Source organism: Amblyomma mixtum, chromosome 6, assembly GCF_055824585.1.
Source record: "Amblyomma mixtum isolate Tamu chromosome 6, ASM5582458v1, whole genome shotgun sequence".
In the NCBI taxonomy this organism is placed as follows: Eukaryota; Metazoa; Arthropoda; class Arachnida; order Ixodida; family Ixodidae; genus Amblyomma; species Amblyomma mixtum.
In genome coordinates, this window is record NC_143017.1 from 140,968,806 (window position 1) to 140,986,859 (window position 18,054).

At 45.7% G+C, this 18,054-nt stretch overlaps 1 protein-coding gene and 1 non-coding gene across 2 annotated transcripts; both read left to right on the forward strand.

Annotated features, from left to right (window-relative positions):
* Positions 1-4,355: 4,355 nt before the first annotated feature.
* On the forward strand, positions 4,356-17,700 carry LOC149340613 (uncharacterized). The gene is made up of 10 exons (XM_089551304.1): positions 4,356-4,445; positions 6,508-6,605; positions 7,445-7,498; positions 10,025-10,256; positions 11,106-11,265; positions 11,352-11,497; positions 12,356-12,476; positions 15,296-15,463; positions 16,775-16,903; positions 17,503-17,700. The coding sequence occupies exons 2-10, from the start codon at positions 6,536-6,538 to the stop codon at positions 17,698-17,700; spliced, it is 1,278 nt and encodes a 425-aa protein (XP_089407430.1). The 5' UTR covers positions 4,356-4,445; positions 6,508-6,535.
* On the forward strand, positions 13,872-13,945 carry TRNAT-GGU (transfer RNA threonine (anticodon GGU)). The gene has a single exon. It is a non-coding gene; the product is annotated as a tRNA-Thr (tRNA).
* Positions 17,701-18,054: the final 354 nt, after the last annotated feature.

Genomic DNA, 18,054 nt, shown 5'->3' on the forward strand with positions numbered 1-18,054 from the left:
GCCTTTGATGTTATCTCCCATCTAAATAGGTAGTACTATACTCGTCTAGGTACTACCGTGCACAGAGCGCAGGCAAGTGCGGACACGCGTTGAGGTATGCCAGTCGTTAGTGCGTCACTGAGCACTCAGTGCTTTGAATAAACGCTTATTAGCAGCAGTAGTATAGTGAGCGAGCAGCCAATATGGCACGACTTCCAGGCGTGGCTTTTGGAGACGAATAACTCAAATTGCAAATCATTCCATGCCGGAAGATTGCTGTAAACGTATCGAGATAGACCTCACCTTCCTACAACGAACTAATACTACTCACTCGAAATGCTTTTGGACATAAATGTTCAACAGTATTTGAAACTGAGAACACACTGGCTGATAATTCCCTCTGCTGTCATCGCCCCGAAATTTGAACGTGCTAGCTTGCCGAATATGCACACAAGCTCATTATTTCCAAACTGCAAACCATTGTAGGGATTAGAAGCAGAGCTTATTCGTGATTTTAAGGGAGGTTGCAAAATTTTATGTGCCAAAGGAGGCCACATAGTGGATGACTGCAAGGGTACCTCCTGCGCAGAAAAAAAATCATGAAAAGTTCAGCAACTGAGCATGTTTTCACGATTTTATTCAGATAACCACTCGATGAAGTCGAGGAAGGCCTCTCATCGCAAGGCTGTCCACGCCTCCCCGCGCAAGTCCGCCCGTGCACGGACCGCTCTGCGACTCGCCCAGAATGATCTTGCGGCCCTGCTGTACGCGGTACCCAGAACAACACGGGCTTGCTCGAATGAGACGTCGTTGCCGGAGCTACCTGCGGGGAGGAGCGACAGGCGGCCGCTTCAACTGCAAGTGTATCCCGCGCCGTTCTTTGGGCACCTGCCACTGAGCCAGGCGTACCTGGCGCCCCCTGCCAGGGTGGCCGCTGGTCGCCGTCCTGGCCGTGGGTCGGAGAGCGAGCCACTCTCTGAAGGGGCTGAGACCGACCTCGCTTTGCGGAGCGCGCGTGCCCACCGGACCAGAGCGGACAAGACGTCTCAGGTGTGTGTGTGACGTCGCACTTTGGCCTCCTCAAACAGGAACTGAAAAACAAGTCGCTCAACATAAAACAACTTAAGAACACTCAACAAAGTCCTTGTGGACATTTTCACAAACGTTTTTGCGTTCTCAGTTTTAAATATTGCTGAAATTTTATATTCACAAGACAGTAATCCGTAGGAAACTAGAATACGCTGAATCCATTTTGGACCTCAGTTGTGCTGACCTTACCTATGCGCAAACTTCTTAATCTCATCCGCCCACCTAACTTTCTGCCACCCCGTGCTACGCTTGTCTTCTCTTGGAATCCACTCCGTCACCCTTAAGGACCAGCGATTATCCTGCCTTTGTATTACATGCCCTCTGCCCTGGAGCTTGTCCAGAATAACTCCGCTCGTTTCATACTGCATAACTATCATAGTGCTGCTAGTATACCTTCAATAAACGCATGTTAAACCTACCTTCATTAGCTTCTCGCCGGAAATTTTCTCGCATTTGCTTATTCCATAAAATTTTTCATATTTGTCTTGAGCTCGTAGCTCACTCATCTCTACGCCTTCGTACATCTCATCTCCTCTGGACCGCGCACACAATGTTGGAATTGCGCCATTCAGGACAAGAACATGCAGCGACTCCTTCATTCCCCGAACATTCAAAGACTGGAACCACCTTCCCGGATTGATTGCCAGCAATGAAGACATTCCTCATTTTAGAACCGCATTAGCCAGCATTGTATATGCAAATCAATGGTTTTTCTGCTTGGTGTTTTTTTTTTGTATTGTATTTATTCCAATAATCTACTCCTCTCTGTAATGCCCCCATGCTTTGAGGATAAAATATATAAATAAATAAGTAATTAAATAAATAATTAAATGTACCGTCAATATTGAATGGCGTTATCAATATCGCGAGCATTTTTCGGATTTTTTTTTTTTTTTATAAAAGAAAGCTTTTCCTTCGCTTGAAGAACAGGAAGTATCTATTTTGGTAGCACCTTCTTCTGCACACACGTAGTATTACGTTTACTTTGAACTAGAAAGGAATTGGAACAGACTAAAACGCAGTTTACAGCGAATGCTGTAAACTGCGTTTGTTGATCGCGCTATGTCACTAAGATCTTTCAGAATCAATGGCGACAAAAAGCTTCTATTTAAACGTAATAAACCGTACCAAGACTTGCGAGATTGTGGAGACATAAGTTTGAGGACAACAGTTATTTTGCTACGCTGGCACCTTACCAGTTTTTGTGTAAATCTGTGTGGGACTTTTGGTTCAGAATACAATGTGAAGCGCACAAAAATGTTGATTTGAGGCACATGCTGATGTAGAGGATGTAAAATATGCCATTTTAAAATTTTTTTCGTATCTGAAAACACGTCTTGCGGTCAAAAAATAAATTTTGTAACAGGAAAATTACCTGCGAATGAGACCCAGTACACCACATTGGCTCAAATGTGTCGAGTAGAAAAGAAAACTGGGTGGGTTGGCTACAGATTACAATCACAGCGCTATGAAACGAGAACGGAATTAAAAAAAAAAAAAACACTGCGAGGCAATGACGGGTTCGACTAGGCTACGCTTAGCACTTCTCTCCGGGGATTTAACGGGCCCGTGTAACTTTCAGGCGGTCATTAGTCCTGCAGCGCCACAGACAACTACGGCGGAGAAAATATGATAGAATGCACATGCTCATTGCGGTGTGTCTGCAGACTTCTAGGCTTTAACTTCCATGAGTAGACCGCAGTTGTGGTTATGCACAGCCATGAAATTACAGCGTTACTCATCAAACCACGAACCACCGGTTACTATTCAGGGTTGTTCCGCCATTGTAGGAATGTATATGTATGTGATGGTGGACTGAAATGCTAGCTGATGAGCCACCGATATTTTGAGCACGCAAGAGAGAAAACTCCACAAAAACGTCAGAGCGCGTCGCGGTGGCTTGCGACCATATGGCGGTCGGATGGTGAGCACGAAATAGTGTGCTGTATACATTCTCGTCTGTAGCGTCTGCCAGGCATATCTATTCCTGAAAAAATTGGCGGGACTTAGCTTTGGTTAAGCCTGGTAGGTTGCGAAAGCGAGCGCAGCGCCTCTAACGGAAGGAACGCGGCGCGCCGCGTCTAAAGGTCACGCGTGGCTACCGGCCGCCGCTGCGCGACGACTCGACTTGGTAGCCCATCTCTCACCCTGGTATGACGTCAGAGGTCACTTTAAAGGTCAAACGTGGCTACCGGCAGCCGCTACGCGAAAGACCGTTCATCAGCGTAGTATTGTTTTCGCAATAAAACTTGTTGGATGCACGGGACCCGTCAGTTTTCTCTTGAACGCCCGAGCGATGCACTGCGTAGCCAATGCATCTGTAAATAGCCTTTACTGCTGCAGCTTGCTTAGCCAATGGCTGCCAGCAAGCGCTGCCAAAGTAGGCCTGAGAACCGCTTACGCACAGACACTCTACGTAAGAACCAGGCATTTTTCTTCGGGGGTGCAATATTTTAACGTTCACGTCTTGACGAATAGGACTTGCTGTTCGGCTAGTTAGGTTTGGTTTTGGTTTTATGGGGTTTAACGTCCCAAAGCGACTAAGGCTGTGAGAGACGTCGTAGTGGAGGGCTCTGAAAATTTCGACCACCTGGGGTTCTTTAACTGACATCACACAGTACACGGGCCTCTAGAATTTCTGCTGCAAAGAAATTCAACCGCCGCGATCGGGGTCGAACCCGCGTCTTTCGGGTCAGCAGCCGAGCACCATAACCACTGAGCCACCGCGGGGCTAGTTAGCGAGCATTACTACCGAAAACTGGCTCAGGGAAATTCAACGGTTAAGTATAGGAGAACGAACGCGTAAACGTACTGAACTTTTGGCTTCTATTTTCGAGCAGGAATGACTACATTTTTTAGAGATATCTCGAGGAAAACATGTGGCCAAGATAAAGGAAAAAAACAAATATATTTTCTAGCCACAAAGCTCGCTCAAAATTTTACGGCTAGGAAAGCGCTGTTTTTCGGCTTGTCTCTTGTTCTCGTCCTTTTCTGCAATATAAAAATGAGGTCTCCATTCATAAAAGAAGACGAAAGTTCAACCCTTATGTTTCTTCGTCCTTCTCTTTACTGGTAGACTTTGTTTCCCTGCACTGGTCTGGGGATTTACTAGCTCTGCATATGTACCGGGCCCACTTTGCTCTCTATTTCCTTTGTCTCTGAATCTCATCGGCCTGGACAAACGTCAATGCAGTCGGCCGGGCAGCGGGCAAAATTCGCGCCCTATGACCCAAGGCGTTCCCGCTCCTGGCGAAGGCGCGAGGCGGCTCCGCTGACTTCGGAACCGCGCTCCGACATCACGGCCGCCACTGCCACAAGCAGCAGTGACCAGACGGTGCATCCGAGCCCACCTCCAGAGGCCCAGAGCATCATGCCACGTAAGGTCATGCTCACGGAGCTTTGTGCTGAGGGCAACTCTAACGACTCCCTACTAACTTCAAGAGTTTTAGAGCGCAGCTCTTTGGCGCACGTTTCTGCGTTTCGCGGCGTCGCCATCGCCGTTGTCCGTTGTAACCAGCAGTGGACTCTTTATTCGCGATTTAAGCTGCAAAACCTGTGGAGCGGGAGCTTGGAAAACAGAGAGCAAAAATGGGTAAATTGGTTTTTGAGGAAAGGTAATGAGGCACTATCTGTCTCACACATCTCGGTGGACACATGAACCAGAGGGAAGGCGCATAACTGCTCTCTTGGAACAGTGGACACCTGAATCGTGCTTTAAGCTATGGCGGTAGTGACAGATGTGCGCTGCATGCGTTGGCATTGACAGCGTTGTGCCAGAAACGCGGCGCTGAAGCCATAGGCCTTCGGCGTTCGTTGTGTTTATTGGCGTTGGCATTGGTAACGTTTTGCACTACGATCATTTTAAGGAAAGGAAGTGCGTATAACTGGCTGCCTGGGTCAGTGGACGCCTGAATCGCGCTTATAGGTACGTGAGGTGGTGAGAGAGAGATGTGGGCTAGCCGTATGCGTTAGCGCTGACAACGGTGAGCGAACTCTCGCTACCAGGGTGGCAGCGTGGGTGAGGACTTTAATATAGATGTAATGACAAACAAACAGGAATTCCTTACCACTCATGTCGGAGAACACGCCGTTCCTCTCGCTCGTAATGCCTCCCACGGTTGTGACAACCTCGCGAAATACTTGCATAGACCTCTTCTTTGAGAACCAGGCGTTGGTTCAGCAAGTCGAGCATATATCCATCTATAATTGCAAATAGCAAGTTGTTTGCAATTGTACATACATCTCTTGCTCGAATTCTTTGCCTCAATCTATCGAAAAGCTGAAACTGCTGATGTGCTGCGCTCATTTTGCATTAGGAAGTAATGCAACCTTCGGCAATTTTTTTTCGTTACTGCTCTCTGAGCCCGCATCCAGTCTTTAGCTCCAAGTCTTATAACTTTAATAACGCAGTTTGTTTCGAACTGACTTAGGCTGCTTCACCGCGCTACAGCTGAAAATTTTTTTGGTGCTGCCACCGCTCGAAAAATACAGTCCCATGCAAGTGCTCCGACACCGCTGGCTTGATGCTTAGCGTTTCAATAAGACAGGAGGGCGGCGCTGGTAACGCTGCATATTCGTTCTGCAGAAGGTAGAAAATGTGCGAGTTACTTTTTGAAAAGTGTAGTTCTGACAAGGGGTAAACCAGTTTACAGTTAAACTCTGGCAGAATCTCGTCTAAAGGCTGCCGGTAACTGCTGATCAAGGGTTAACAAGGTATGAAATACACACCTTTATGTACAGCTCTTATGTGAGCCGAGCTGTGAGCGGAATGGTCGTCATCCCATTTTGAGGCATATGCTACATCTCTCGGCTAATTAGCTCATAGCGCCGTGCCATCATGCGAGCATTGACGCTGGCGGTGTTGTCAGAACACGTAAGAAAGTAGTGGATGGCAATCAGCACGCGAGTGGCGAGCACATGTGATGGCGATAACCACATTATGTTCTAGTTACTGGAGGCTAACTTTTGCTACATTCTACAGGGCGATATCTATTTTTAGTTCGTTTTGTTCTTGCATTGCTTTTATATGCATTTCTTTCAATGAATCAATTCTTCTACGGGGCGTTCGATCTCTCTCCACGAGCGCAGTGTACTTATTGCTTCGTGAAGTGATATAAATACTTAATAGCTTTTGCTATTTTAACAAGAATGTCTAACCTTCTAATTATTATTTCATTGTTATTTCCTTTCAGGTGGGTGGTAAGTAAAACAATACTCCATAACCTCAATAAAAGCATCATTTTGATAGAGCACACTATTGGCCATATTTAAGTATACTGAATTACGTGGGAAAGGAATCAATTCGACCAGAAATATCAAGAAACAATTTCACATACTTTTGTGCGATGCAGTCTAAATTTAATGCTTACTGTATCCTTTATGCTCCACGAAACCTTATACTTCCAGTTTGTTCCTATAGTGTCTTATTCATGTGCGCAGGTTGTGCAGCGACGATATCATCCGCAAGATGGGGATAGTGTTCGGCGTGCTCTTGCTGATGAACGCGGTAGTTGCGCTGCTACTGTACTTACAGCACGGTACGTCCTCTTTCGGCCTTTGTGTATATTCTTAACAAACAGAAAACCGTATTTATTGGCAGGGCATACGTCTTCCGTATTTACGGTATATTCGTTAGGCCACAGCAACGCTCATCATTTTTCTACATGTACAATCCGCAATTTCGTCAAGTCGCTTACGCCTCTTTCAAAATAGTTGACCGTACTGGGAACATATTACTGTTGTTTTCTCTCATCCAGTAAGAACTGCGCGAATTCCCAGAAATAAATAGAAGTGCTACCTTCATAAGTGGCACGTCTGTTTGCAACTTGTAAAATTAATTTCTCTCTTAATTTTTTCTTTAAATCATGCGTATATTTATAATATTTCTTCACGTGTGCACTGCTTCTGCTATAAAATTAGTATAGTGGTTTCTAACCTTTTTTTCTTTCCTGTTCGTGTTTGCATAAAGAAATCGCACTGAGATTACTGTTTTTGAGATTTGAATAAAATGACCCACAAAAACTTCTGTTAAATTGGCTGTCAGCTTTGGAGCGAACGACCTTTAGACTCGATAGTACATGGTCTATAGCCTATCACGGGTGCTCCTACAACTGCTGAGTACCTCCCATCCCTAATATGCACGGAGGCTGGAGCTATTTAAGCTTGAGAGCATATCCTCAATTAAATGCTTTAAGCTTTGCCTGGTTATACGACAATCATTCTCAATGATAGAGACGAACGCACCCATCACCACTGGCTTGATTTGAGGCATCTTGCTTTCAAGTTGTATCTACCATCTTTGGACGACGTTAGCGCGTAGCATGCATGACAGCTTCCTTTGATGTTTTTCTGGCCATGCCCGTTTTACTTTTCGCAGTTGATGTCACCTCGACCAGAAGCTTGTTCAACATTCACGGATTGAAAGCAGTCGGTAAGCGATGGATGATCGCATTTCTCCTTCTTCCTCCTAGTGATTTGGCAGAGAGAAAGGGGGAGAGATAGTGGACGGAAAGTTTTATTAGAGGAAAGGTGAAGAGGTCCGCCGATGACTTGGCAGGGATAAAGTCTAATCTGTGTCACAGCCCTTAATACTCAAGAGGTAAAAAAACGATATGCTACAAATACAAATTGCTTTTTTTTTTTTTTAGTATGCCGCAGTTTATGCAATATTTCATGTTTTGAAAGGCTAGCAGCTGTATAAAGCCCTCTTCCCGTCAGCTTTACAAGGAAAGTTTCTCCTTTTGTTTGACATCTTCCCTTTCTTAAGCTGCTCAAGAAAAGCGCATAATATACAGGGTGTTTCACCTAAGACTTTCTGCAATTTTTAAAAATAAGCTATTTGAATCAGATGCCCGCTTTTTCTGGCATAGCATTGTCAGTGGTGTAGTACATCATAAGGCAGCTAAGACGTGCTAACTAGCAGGCTTGTTAACCAATATTTAATAGTTAACTTTTAAACTATTACACTTGGGCTCCTTAATTATTGAGAGGCATGTAGCCCACTGTATGTAATACCCATATCAGTTTTTAGAATTTCGAAAACGCGGTTATCCTCGGCGCTGTGGCCCAACAAATTTCGCCTACATCGCGCCAAAATACATGCGGTTTGAGAAGCTTGCAGGCAAAGCAACCTCTCCAGTGAACCTAACTCGTCGAAATAGCCAAAATTTGTTGGGCCACAGCGCCGAGGATAATCGTGCTCTCGAAACTCTAAAAACGGATATGGACATTACTTACGGTGGGCTACATGCCTCTCAATAATTAAGGAGCCCAACGGTAATAGTTTAAAAGTTAACTATTAAATATTGGTTAACAAGCCTATTGTTAGCACGTCTTAGTTGAATTATGATGTACTACACCACTGACAATGCTATGCCAGAAAAAGCGCGCATCTAATTCAAATAGCTTATTTTTAAAAATTGCAGAAAGTCTTAGGTGAAACACCCTGTATACTACGCCATTGCCTTTTTTGTGCTAGGCGATGATTCAGCCCTTGTTTATTCTCAGTAATAAGTGTCAATGTTAAGCAGGTAAATTCAGTAAGAACCCTAAGAACGCGTGTAATTCCTTGCACGCAGCGCCGCTGTCACATGAGCACTTCTATCCTTATCAACACGAATAGAAACGAGCTCAATGTGCACCTGGCGTCGCTATAAAAAGTTATAATCGTGATAAAACACGTTCGTGTAGTGCCATAAAGATTTGATCTACGGTTCGAGGAGCCGTTGCGGCTAACGTGGTGCCCCTGAAGCACTTAAGCGCTCTAACTAACAGTTCAATAAAATACTTGTTGATGCCTGACTTAGAAATTACTCAGAATTTTAATCAGAAGTGCTTTTTTCTCAGTCTTAATATTAGATCTTTTTTTTTTGCTGTAACTTATTTCAATACCGCCGCATGCACCGCTGCTATTTAGGCCTCCTCGTCAATTGGTATCGAGTCGGAACATGCTGCGGCATTGCACGCCGATCACGCTCGAAAGGCCAGTATGGATCAAACTCATTCAGGACAGAAAGTGCTTGTGTAGCAGCGGTAACATCAAACAAAAACAACCTCAATTCCTGTGTTCTTCTGCGACGTCACATTCACAGTGCAACGTCTATGAAAGACTGATATGTTCAATTGCGCTGCGTACACCCTGTAACATAAAGGCACTCCGAGCAGCTTCCTTCATCAATGATGTTGTTGCTTTGTGTCGGAAGCATTCCCTTCTCTCTCGGAATCGTTAGGATGTTCGATGCAACGGAGCCACGCACGACACAGTAGACGCCAATGATGTGAAGCAGGGGGGCATGTTGCGTCTTCATCTCCTACTTACATAGCGATTTGTGTAAAAGAGATATTCTCCTGAGTAAGGGACTTCACTGTTGAGGAGCCTCTGCTTTCGTCTCTATTATGCAGTGGTCATGAAAGACTGGCACTGATTTGTTCTCCATTGAGTATGTTATCCACAGAGACGCACTTAGCAGGCTCTCGAGGGCGTTCACCGTGAGTAAGCCTGGTCTAAGTGTGTCGGCCCACGGGAGACTTGTAGTGGCCACTCCTTCTCAGTTCTTCGTCGCGAATGGAGATGAAATTTCCGGAAGACCTTTTCTTCAACGACACGGACAAATAGGCTTGCCTCCAGCCGCTTGTTATGTTCAGCGCTACTATGTAAATGACACGCCAATGCACAAGGGCTGAAAATAAAAAAAGCGAAGCTCTAAACAAGGAGCAAAACTACGTCTGTCTTCTCGCGGGGTGAAGGATCAAAAAGAGCTGTATTGCTCCCCCCCCCCCCCCCCCCCTCCGATGCCGTGACTAGTGAAAAAAAATCCGCGTTGTCAGCCCCGAACAACTATTCAGATATCGATCAAGAAAAACACAGTAGCATATTAAGGGGTGGTTTCCCCAGTCCAGTTTTCTGTACCTGTAGTACAGCCACTTGACACACGTGCGGTGCAATCGGCCCTGACAGATGCCAGCGCCACGGAGGTCGGCCCGGAGCCCCTGGTGTGCATGTACCAGTGCGCGGACAGCTGGACGGAGAGCGTGCCGCCAAGTCCGGACGACTTCTGCGATCTCGTCTACTTCCAGCTGGAACAGAGGTTCGCCTTCCTGGACTGGCCCAATTCCACCTGCATAAGGCAGCTCGTGCGCATCTCCTCCGAATCGCCCAAGCAGAAATACGGCATCACCGTGTTCAACTCGTGAGTGCAACACAAGCGGTTTGGCTTTGATAGCTGGTGGAATGAGGTGTCATACATGGCAGCTGTGACATGTTAATAAGATCATGCTGTGACAGCTTAAGCGAAAGAGCTCTTTATTGGCACAATTTCTGCAACGCTCATCCGGCACTGTAATTTATCTGATCTATTTATTTATTTTTGATAAAAATAGCAGCAATAGCAAAAGACTCAACTCGGAAATCAGCTGAGTGTCCCGCAACCTGAGGCAGGATGATTCACTGTTCTTAGGTAGCAAACTGCCTAGCCTACTTCAATGACCGCGCCATTGTCTGACGGCTGAAGAAGATTAGCTTGATAACTAATTAAAACTGCCGTAAGCAGTTTCTTATTGCGTAAGGTGCCATGATTTTGTTTCATATCTACAAATAGCAGTGCCGATGGTTCCTTATTTGGGTCGCGTTGTTTTGGATGGCTTGCATTTGTGACTCGTTCTATCCTGCAAAGAAGCTATATTTTACGTAATTACTGACCGAACTTTCTTCGTTTACTTCTTAAGACCCTAGTTTCGTCAGCTCATATGAGCATGTGAGCGCACGTCTGTGAAGGGAACCAAAACACAAAGTAACATTTTAGCACACGTTTATTCCCGCGGCTTGGAGCGAAATGCCTCCATTTGCCCCCATTCGAATGACGCAGGTGGATGCAGCTCAAGATATCGATATAACAGTTGCAATAGGGCAGTGTTGGTTTCGTAAATAGTTTTAATGGGCACTGCTGTATGCTCCCAGTTAAAACGATCAGTTACGTAAAATTTCTTTGAGGTCATTTTGATTCCATGCTGTCTTCTTTTCTTTCGGCGGCTTTCTCCAGGCAAGGCGACAAGTCATTGGAGCAAATCATGTCTCCCACCGGAGTGGCGCAGTTTATAAAGCTCTGGACGTTGAACGTCAAGAACCACGGGGTCACATTTGCCAGTGGCACATACGCCACATTGGTCACGCTGGCACACTACAACCTGAGGATCCTCGACGTAAGTTATCTGAAAGCCGCCTTCTAAAAGCTGTTAATTCCTAGCCGTTCTTGTCTGCATTCGTGACGCTCTAAATTTGTTCGCAGCGGTTCAAGGCTCTCCAAGTGGCGGTGAATTCCATGACGGGCCAAAGCAAACACCGCAGATACGTGCTGCTTGGAGTACAGGGGTGGTTTTCAAACTTCTCCGCTGAAAGAGAACCTCTGTCTGCTGTGCTGCGGAAGATCGTCACGTAAGCAAGCTATGGCGTCCGAAAGCGCGCAGTAGATGTTTGACTATTTCTGACCAAGGAGGATGCACAAATCCAGATTTACGTTAGTGTTCTATCGGCAACAGTATTGTCCAGTACACACGAGCGCCTGCAAAAGTGATAGCCGCGTCATCTGGCGGCTCGGCACTCTAATGTCAAGACTACACGTCGTGTTCATTCGCTGGATGGGGTGACCGTCCATGAACGTCCCTATAACTGTTTCAATCCTTCCGTTTGGTATTAGAAGTAACGCGTCGGCAGCCCGCAGAGACGTTGCAAAGTCCGAACAAAGAAATGTCGCTTATCTCATGGTTAGCTATTGACGATGCGGCATACGTGGGAAGGCACGCCGGCTTCTAGGCTCATATACTGAGGTCGTTTCTCGTAGCGAGCTGTAGGAGAGAAGAGAGAATGGTTGAGCGATAAAACCATGCACAGAGTCGCAGTAACAATATTTTGGTCCACCAGGTGTCGCACCGATTGAAATCGGCTGGCGCTTTTGTCCAAGATAGTATTTTTAATTTGCTTTTGCATGTAGGAAATTTTACATCATATGCGCTAGCTGAATGAGCGGCACTGATTATTTTTGACCTTCAGAGAAGCGTGCAGCAGCGAAGTCATATAGCCTAGTGCCGTAATCTATAGAATATGGCACTTCTTTGAGCTACTTGGTTCTTGATCGTACGGGAAGAACAGCTTTAAAGACGGTACAAGTCATGACATGAGCTCTCTCCCGCCTAGCCTTAGTTTCTAGCCCTGTGCAAGGCTTGTGACATCGCAGCTCCGAAACACTACCCAAGGCTGATTTTGCTTCCATGTCTCCGCATGACCTCGATGCAGGACGCACCCGGTGAACTTGCTCGTCGTGTACACCCACCTCTGGTACTGGCACAGTTCACAATGCATTGTGTCCGGGCCGACGATACTCCGCAACGCCTTGCATGTGCCCCTGCCAGCAATGGTTAGTGTAGAGGTGCACGTAAATTGGTCTCTAGTCGCCTGAAGCCCTCTTCTTTAGGGCATACTTGAGGCACGAGCTCGCAAGGTTGCCATTTCGATTACTCGCGGGAGTCTCGAGTTGTGAAACAGAAGAGCGTGAGGTGCGACTAGCAAGAGGGGTCTCAATACAAGCGCCGATTTCACATCCGTGTTTGTATGCAATCCTAGATGCTGTTGGGCCTCACCATGCGCTATATTGTCACTGTGCGTGCAGTTTTATATTAAGTCTTTCTAAGAGGTGCCATTATGTCCATCTTGGGTCAACAAGGTCTGTAGATTTTTGAGGATTGGGGTGTTATAACGTTCCGAAGCGACTCAGGCTCTGACAGATCCCGTAGTGGAGGGCTGCAGATTAATTTAGACTACCTGGAATTCTTTGAGGTGCGCTGGCATCGCACAGCACACGGGCGTTTATTTTGCCTCCACCAAAATTTGGGCCCTGCTCCTTGGATCGAACCCGCGACCATGGAATCAACAGAGCCACTGGACCACCGCGTTAAGTTCTACAAGACGTGTAGGAGAGGCATATAAACCTGTTAGACAGGCAAATGTTCGAAGCCTGTTGTCGAGATGAAACAGAATTCTTTTGTACGCGATGCATGCGCGTGTGAAATGGAGGTACAGCTTTGTCCTTCTCCCTGCTACCTCATTGTAGTACGCCTCTATACCAGGGCACTATGGCAGCGAGAAAATGTAATTATTTCACATCATGGGCGTTCCGGCAATTCTTTCCGCCAGTTGCATCTAAAGGATCGCTACCGCAGACCGATAATCTTTTCTACGTTGACACCCACCGATACTCCCGTTCTTGAAAGGCCTGACTCCAGTTGACGATGACTGCACTTAATGAGCTCAAGTCCAGCATGGCGGTTACACATTAGCTTAAGAACAGTCACTGAAGTAAACGCATGCTGATTCATGATCACGAGAGAGTCACTCGATTGACTAGCACAGATAGGTACCACACCACGCAGGATTTCTCCTTTTCAGCCCCCCAGCCATCCATGGTTGAAAGCCTCAGCTGGTAGGGCATGCTGCGGATTCTATAGTGTTGGTCAAATGTTTAGAGGAATCTCCCAAGGTGGAGTAAATTTGTAATAAGGGAGTAATTACTCATTGGCATCCACCCATGCTCCGGTGTAGCGGTGGTCCCGGGTTCGAACCCCGGACCAGGACGAATTTTTCTTTAACTACGAAGTTTCTGAGAAAGCTGTATAAAATGGGTGGATGCCAATGAGTAATTACTCCCTTATTACAAATTTACTCCACCTTGGGGGATTCCCCTGAACATTTGACCAACACTGTTCCCACTTCGAGTTATTGATCAATTCGCTCTCGCCCTACCATAAGCTTGCCGTCCCGGTTAGCTCAGTTGGTAGAGCGACTGCTCCGGTGTAGCAGTGGTCCCGGGTTCGAACCCCGGACCAGGACGAATTTTTCTTTAACTACGAAGTTTCTGAGAAAGCTGTATAGCTTTCCTTTGTAACCGTATGGCTGCGCTTGGGTGGATGCCAATGAGTAATTACTCCCTTATTACGGATTCTATAGTGATCAACTCGCGTCTCTCGTTATTAAGCTTAACCAAGATGGACGCTCATTTTAATCTTATCCAACCTTTCGAACTACGAGGACACCACATGTGCTCGAGAACCGCTCTTAAGTACTGCTGTGCTCATAATTTACTCAGCAAAAAAACCTTGCGACCTGGACACGTTTGTACCAATGGATGCGTACTGTTAGCTGAGGTTAATTGATGTCGCATTGTTAAGCCGGACCAGTTCATAAATTTGTCCTGTATGCAGGTGCAGTTTCGTCCCAGCAATATTGTGCCGAAAGCAGTGAGGTTTTTACATGCTTGCTTAGTAAGTAGGAATGTCTGCGATGGCTTAAATCGGGAGACCACTTGTTTTTAAGGTGCTTGAAAGTCCAAAATTAAGTTATTATTTGCCGTTCTGAACAAGGATTAGCTAGACATTGGGCGCATCCAACTTTGCGTCACCCGGATCATATTGTAATGTAGTGTTAAGACAGTGACCGCGACTAACGCGGTCTACGAAAAAATGTCAGAAAAGGGGGATTCGGTGACGTGAATTTTGCCGAAGTCTCTCATCGAACGTGGAACCGATAACAAGCTCCATGTTGGTCGGGTTATACTTGAGCTTGTGCATTAGTTCAATGACGTTCGTACCGATGCATAGCTTTTGCGCTCGCACACATCAACTTATCGACGTAGAGCTACGGCAGTGAAGAACAGTGGACCGTTTGTTCTATCCTTTAATACGAATAACTGCGACGCCGTTCCGTCAAGGGGAGCCGGGGCTTTCGAAGGCAGACATGTCTTTATTTGAGGGCGCATTCGTCGCAGGCAGTTTACTGACTTGGTTCTGCACACTCACGTAACAGAAAGATCGGCATTGTCCGCACGTCTGCATAGTAAGTGGCAGCAACTTGCGTCTGATATAAACCAGGACGCAGGAAATAATGAGCCCTATTTGGGTTTCTTGTGAGCCCCGGGACGTCATGTGCGTTTTGTTTGTAGAGACATGCATCTTTGTATCTTACTCTCCCGTTTTCTTGTTCCACGTAACAGTAGTAAGGACTGGAAAGGGTTTCGAGTTCTTCCCGACGGTAGGTTTTATTTTGCCAGTGAAGTGGGGCTGTTTTTTTTTTGTTTTGAGAACTACAAAATGGCAGAGGCATTTCATCCTTTTAGTCACCGTGACATCCGACAAATCCGACAAGCACTGTTGAAATGACAGTTTGGGGCGCATTTCAATGCAGGACACGACTGTGGAGATAGTTAATGCGGCCAGGACTCCACGCTACGTGACCGTGCTGCTGTCGCTGAGTGCTATTGTGTCCCACTTCACAATAGAAAGCGGCTTGAGCTCCAAGAGCAAATACTATGGCGGACTCTGTACCGACATGGAGTACTTGCCTTACGCAAACGTGAGTGACTGCTTCTATCGAGGTTACCTGTTGTGTTGCTTTCCTGGGTCGTCCATCTCATCACTAACTTGTTGCCCTTAAAAACCACTTCTACCACGAAGCTTAACTTTATCTGGCTCTTTTGCGTGTTTACTAATTATTATTTCTTATTACAAGGCTTGCTCCTGTGTTTAGGTTACGTTAGTGTTAAGATTCATAGAATGCGGCTGGTTGGAGTTTTTTTTCCTTCCTCTGTGCAATGTATTCTAAGTATTTCGGTATAACGCTGCTATCATGTTACTTCACATAAGAGGTTGAGAGCAGCGTTACTTAAGCTTCTCTGTGTGCGTGTGTAATAAAGAAAGTGCAGAAACTGGCACATAGTGAATCCAGTGAAGAAACTCGAGCACAAGAAAGGAAGCATGTGCCCTTCTTGTACTTGAGCGCACGCTTTTCGTTCGTTACGGTACGTTACATGTTACACAAATTGGTTTGCCCAAAAATAAAAAAAAACACAGTGTGCAAGCTGCAAACTACGTTTTAAGCTGACCAGTGTGAAGATGGGTTGCAGCGACTGGCACAAGCAATTCTGTTCATATCGCACGTTTGTGATAGAGTCCCAAACTTGAGAAGCCACAAGCTGATAAAAAGAAGGCATAAAATATTTAGAGGTCGTTACTTGGTTACGAACTTTTCGATTATACAAAAATGCCGGCCGGTTTCTGAGGTTTGCTAATCTAGAGCATGGAGCTGTTAAGTAAGATTGGGCAATTGCTCAGCCGTGTTCTTACCAAGCATAGAATTTTTAAAAAAATCTCTGATATGTAATTATCGCGAAGCAAGTACACGTTGAACTAGTAAACAATAGCTTTACCTTCCCATGGCGATGTTTTTCGGTGCGTGACGCATATGATGCGAATAGACTGCGTTCGATTCGTTCCTGTCTTCTTCACTTTCCTCAATTCTTCCTAAAGCGTCCCCATCACACGCAGTGGGTTAAATTATGGCAAATATACCTTTCCAGGTGTACTGCTGCATTGATTTATAGCTGTTAACCCAACTCAATCGCTTGCATTCTTGAGCTCAGATTTGAGTTCTTTTCCAAATGAAACGCATTTTACTGTTATTAAGTGTGTTTGTATGCTTGCATGTATACGTACACGCTCTTTGTTCAGGAATGTTCAGATGTAAAAAAAGTAATGCCACCTCAGCCAGTTTTCTTTTACGCTGATTTTGCGCAGTGCTGCTATAGGTTTTGAGCGTTCTCGAGAATGAATAGATAGTACTCCCTCGTTTGAATTCCTAACTTCGGTGTGCTCTTGCTGCTGTTAGGTCTGCAGCACCAGCAGCCTTGCGAAGCCAAGCATAGTACCGGAGGCCCACGTTGCTATACGACGCCTGTACAAGGATGACATCATCACGCAGACCACCTTCGAAACTGAGGATACCATTAAGTCCAAGGTGAGCTTCGTTTTCCACCTAGCTTCTCGTTCAAGAATTTAATTTCGTTTCGCAGTGGCAGCTTGTTAGGAGTGGGAGTTTTTTCCACAGTTACCTTTTCTTCCTGTTCTTGCTATTTCACTATAATCTAATAGTAGTAAGCTACATAGAATGCATGCCTAATGTTTTATTTGCAAACATCTGTCGGCTTGCTGTATTGTTAGGGTGCTGCAGAAGAGTGCGATAAAGTATTTTAAATTTCCTCTTTCTTCTCAACTTTCCAGATATTCCGCTTTGCTTAAAACTAGTTAAACAGAGGTAATCAGCATCCTAATTTAACTCAGGCAGACATTTCGTAAAAGTTTTAATTTATATAAAAGCCTTATCTTTGTTCTTGGTTTGACTACTTCAAGCATTTTTCCCCTTTGCGCGTAATCTTATTCCTGCGCAGTACCTCATCTGCCTATTTTTAATGTAGAATTTGTACGTCTTTCTTTATGTGAGGTGATAGAGATGAGGTTCTTTGTACTCAAGCTGTCCTTAGACGATGCCTGTTCGTATAGTGCAGTGGAACCCATTTAATAAATTGCGGAACCAATTTACAAAAATTACTCGCGCAGATGGACTACGCGTACCGGCATCTGCGACGCAAAAACGTCGGCTGGGCCATTCACTACCTGGTCGACAACTCGTTGAACGATTCTTGCTCCTTGCTCGGCGTGGACGGAGAAGACCTCATCGCAGCCACCGTCTTGGAGACCAAGAAGTCGTGGGAGAGATGGCGCTGGCTCTCCAGATTACGAGTGGTCGGCCGCTAGCTGTCCTCGACCCATTGATCTGCATTTTGTTTTCGAGATCACAAACAGTTGCGGCGTGGACACACCAGGCGGCTAGCTCGAGTGCTGTCAAGCACTCCTTGGAAAATGTGGCACGCAATCAGCGGCTTGCCTGCAGTGTAACGGCGCTATTTCGTTACAAATAACGCATTTATGGTATTTATAGCGTCGATCGTTTTATAATGTCTAGGAGAACATTTGGGTGCATACTATCGCGACCAGCAAAAATTTGCCTTATCGCATGAGGGGCCTCTGTTTTTATGGCCGTGTCTGATTGCTTTTTGCATAATACAGATTGCAACGGAATTTCAAGAATTTCAGGGTCTTCGCGAAGAA

What these genes read in the sequence shown, in the direction of transcription:
- LOC149340613 (XM_089551304.1), top strand. Translation starts at nt 6,536, where the DNA reads ATGGGGATAGTGTTCGGCGTGCTCTTGCTGATGAACGCGGTAGTTGCG. An exon ending in GCTACTGTACTTACAGCACG is followed by an intron (nt 6,606 to 7,444) that starts GTACGTCCTCTT and finishes TACTTTTCGCAG; the next exon opens with TTGATGTCACCTCGACCAGA. An exon ending in GTGCTGCGGAAGATCGTCAC is followed by an intron (nt 11,498 to 12,355) that starts GTAAGCAAGCTA and finishes ACCTCGATGCAG; the next exon opens with GACGCACCCGGTGAACTTGC.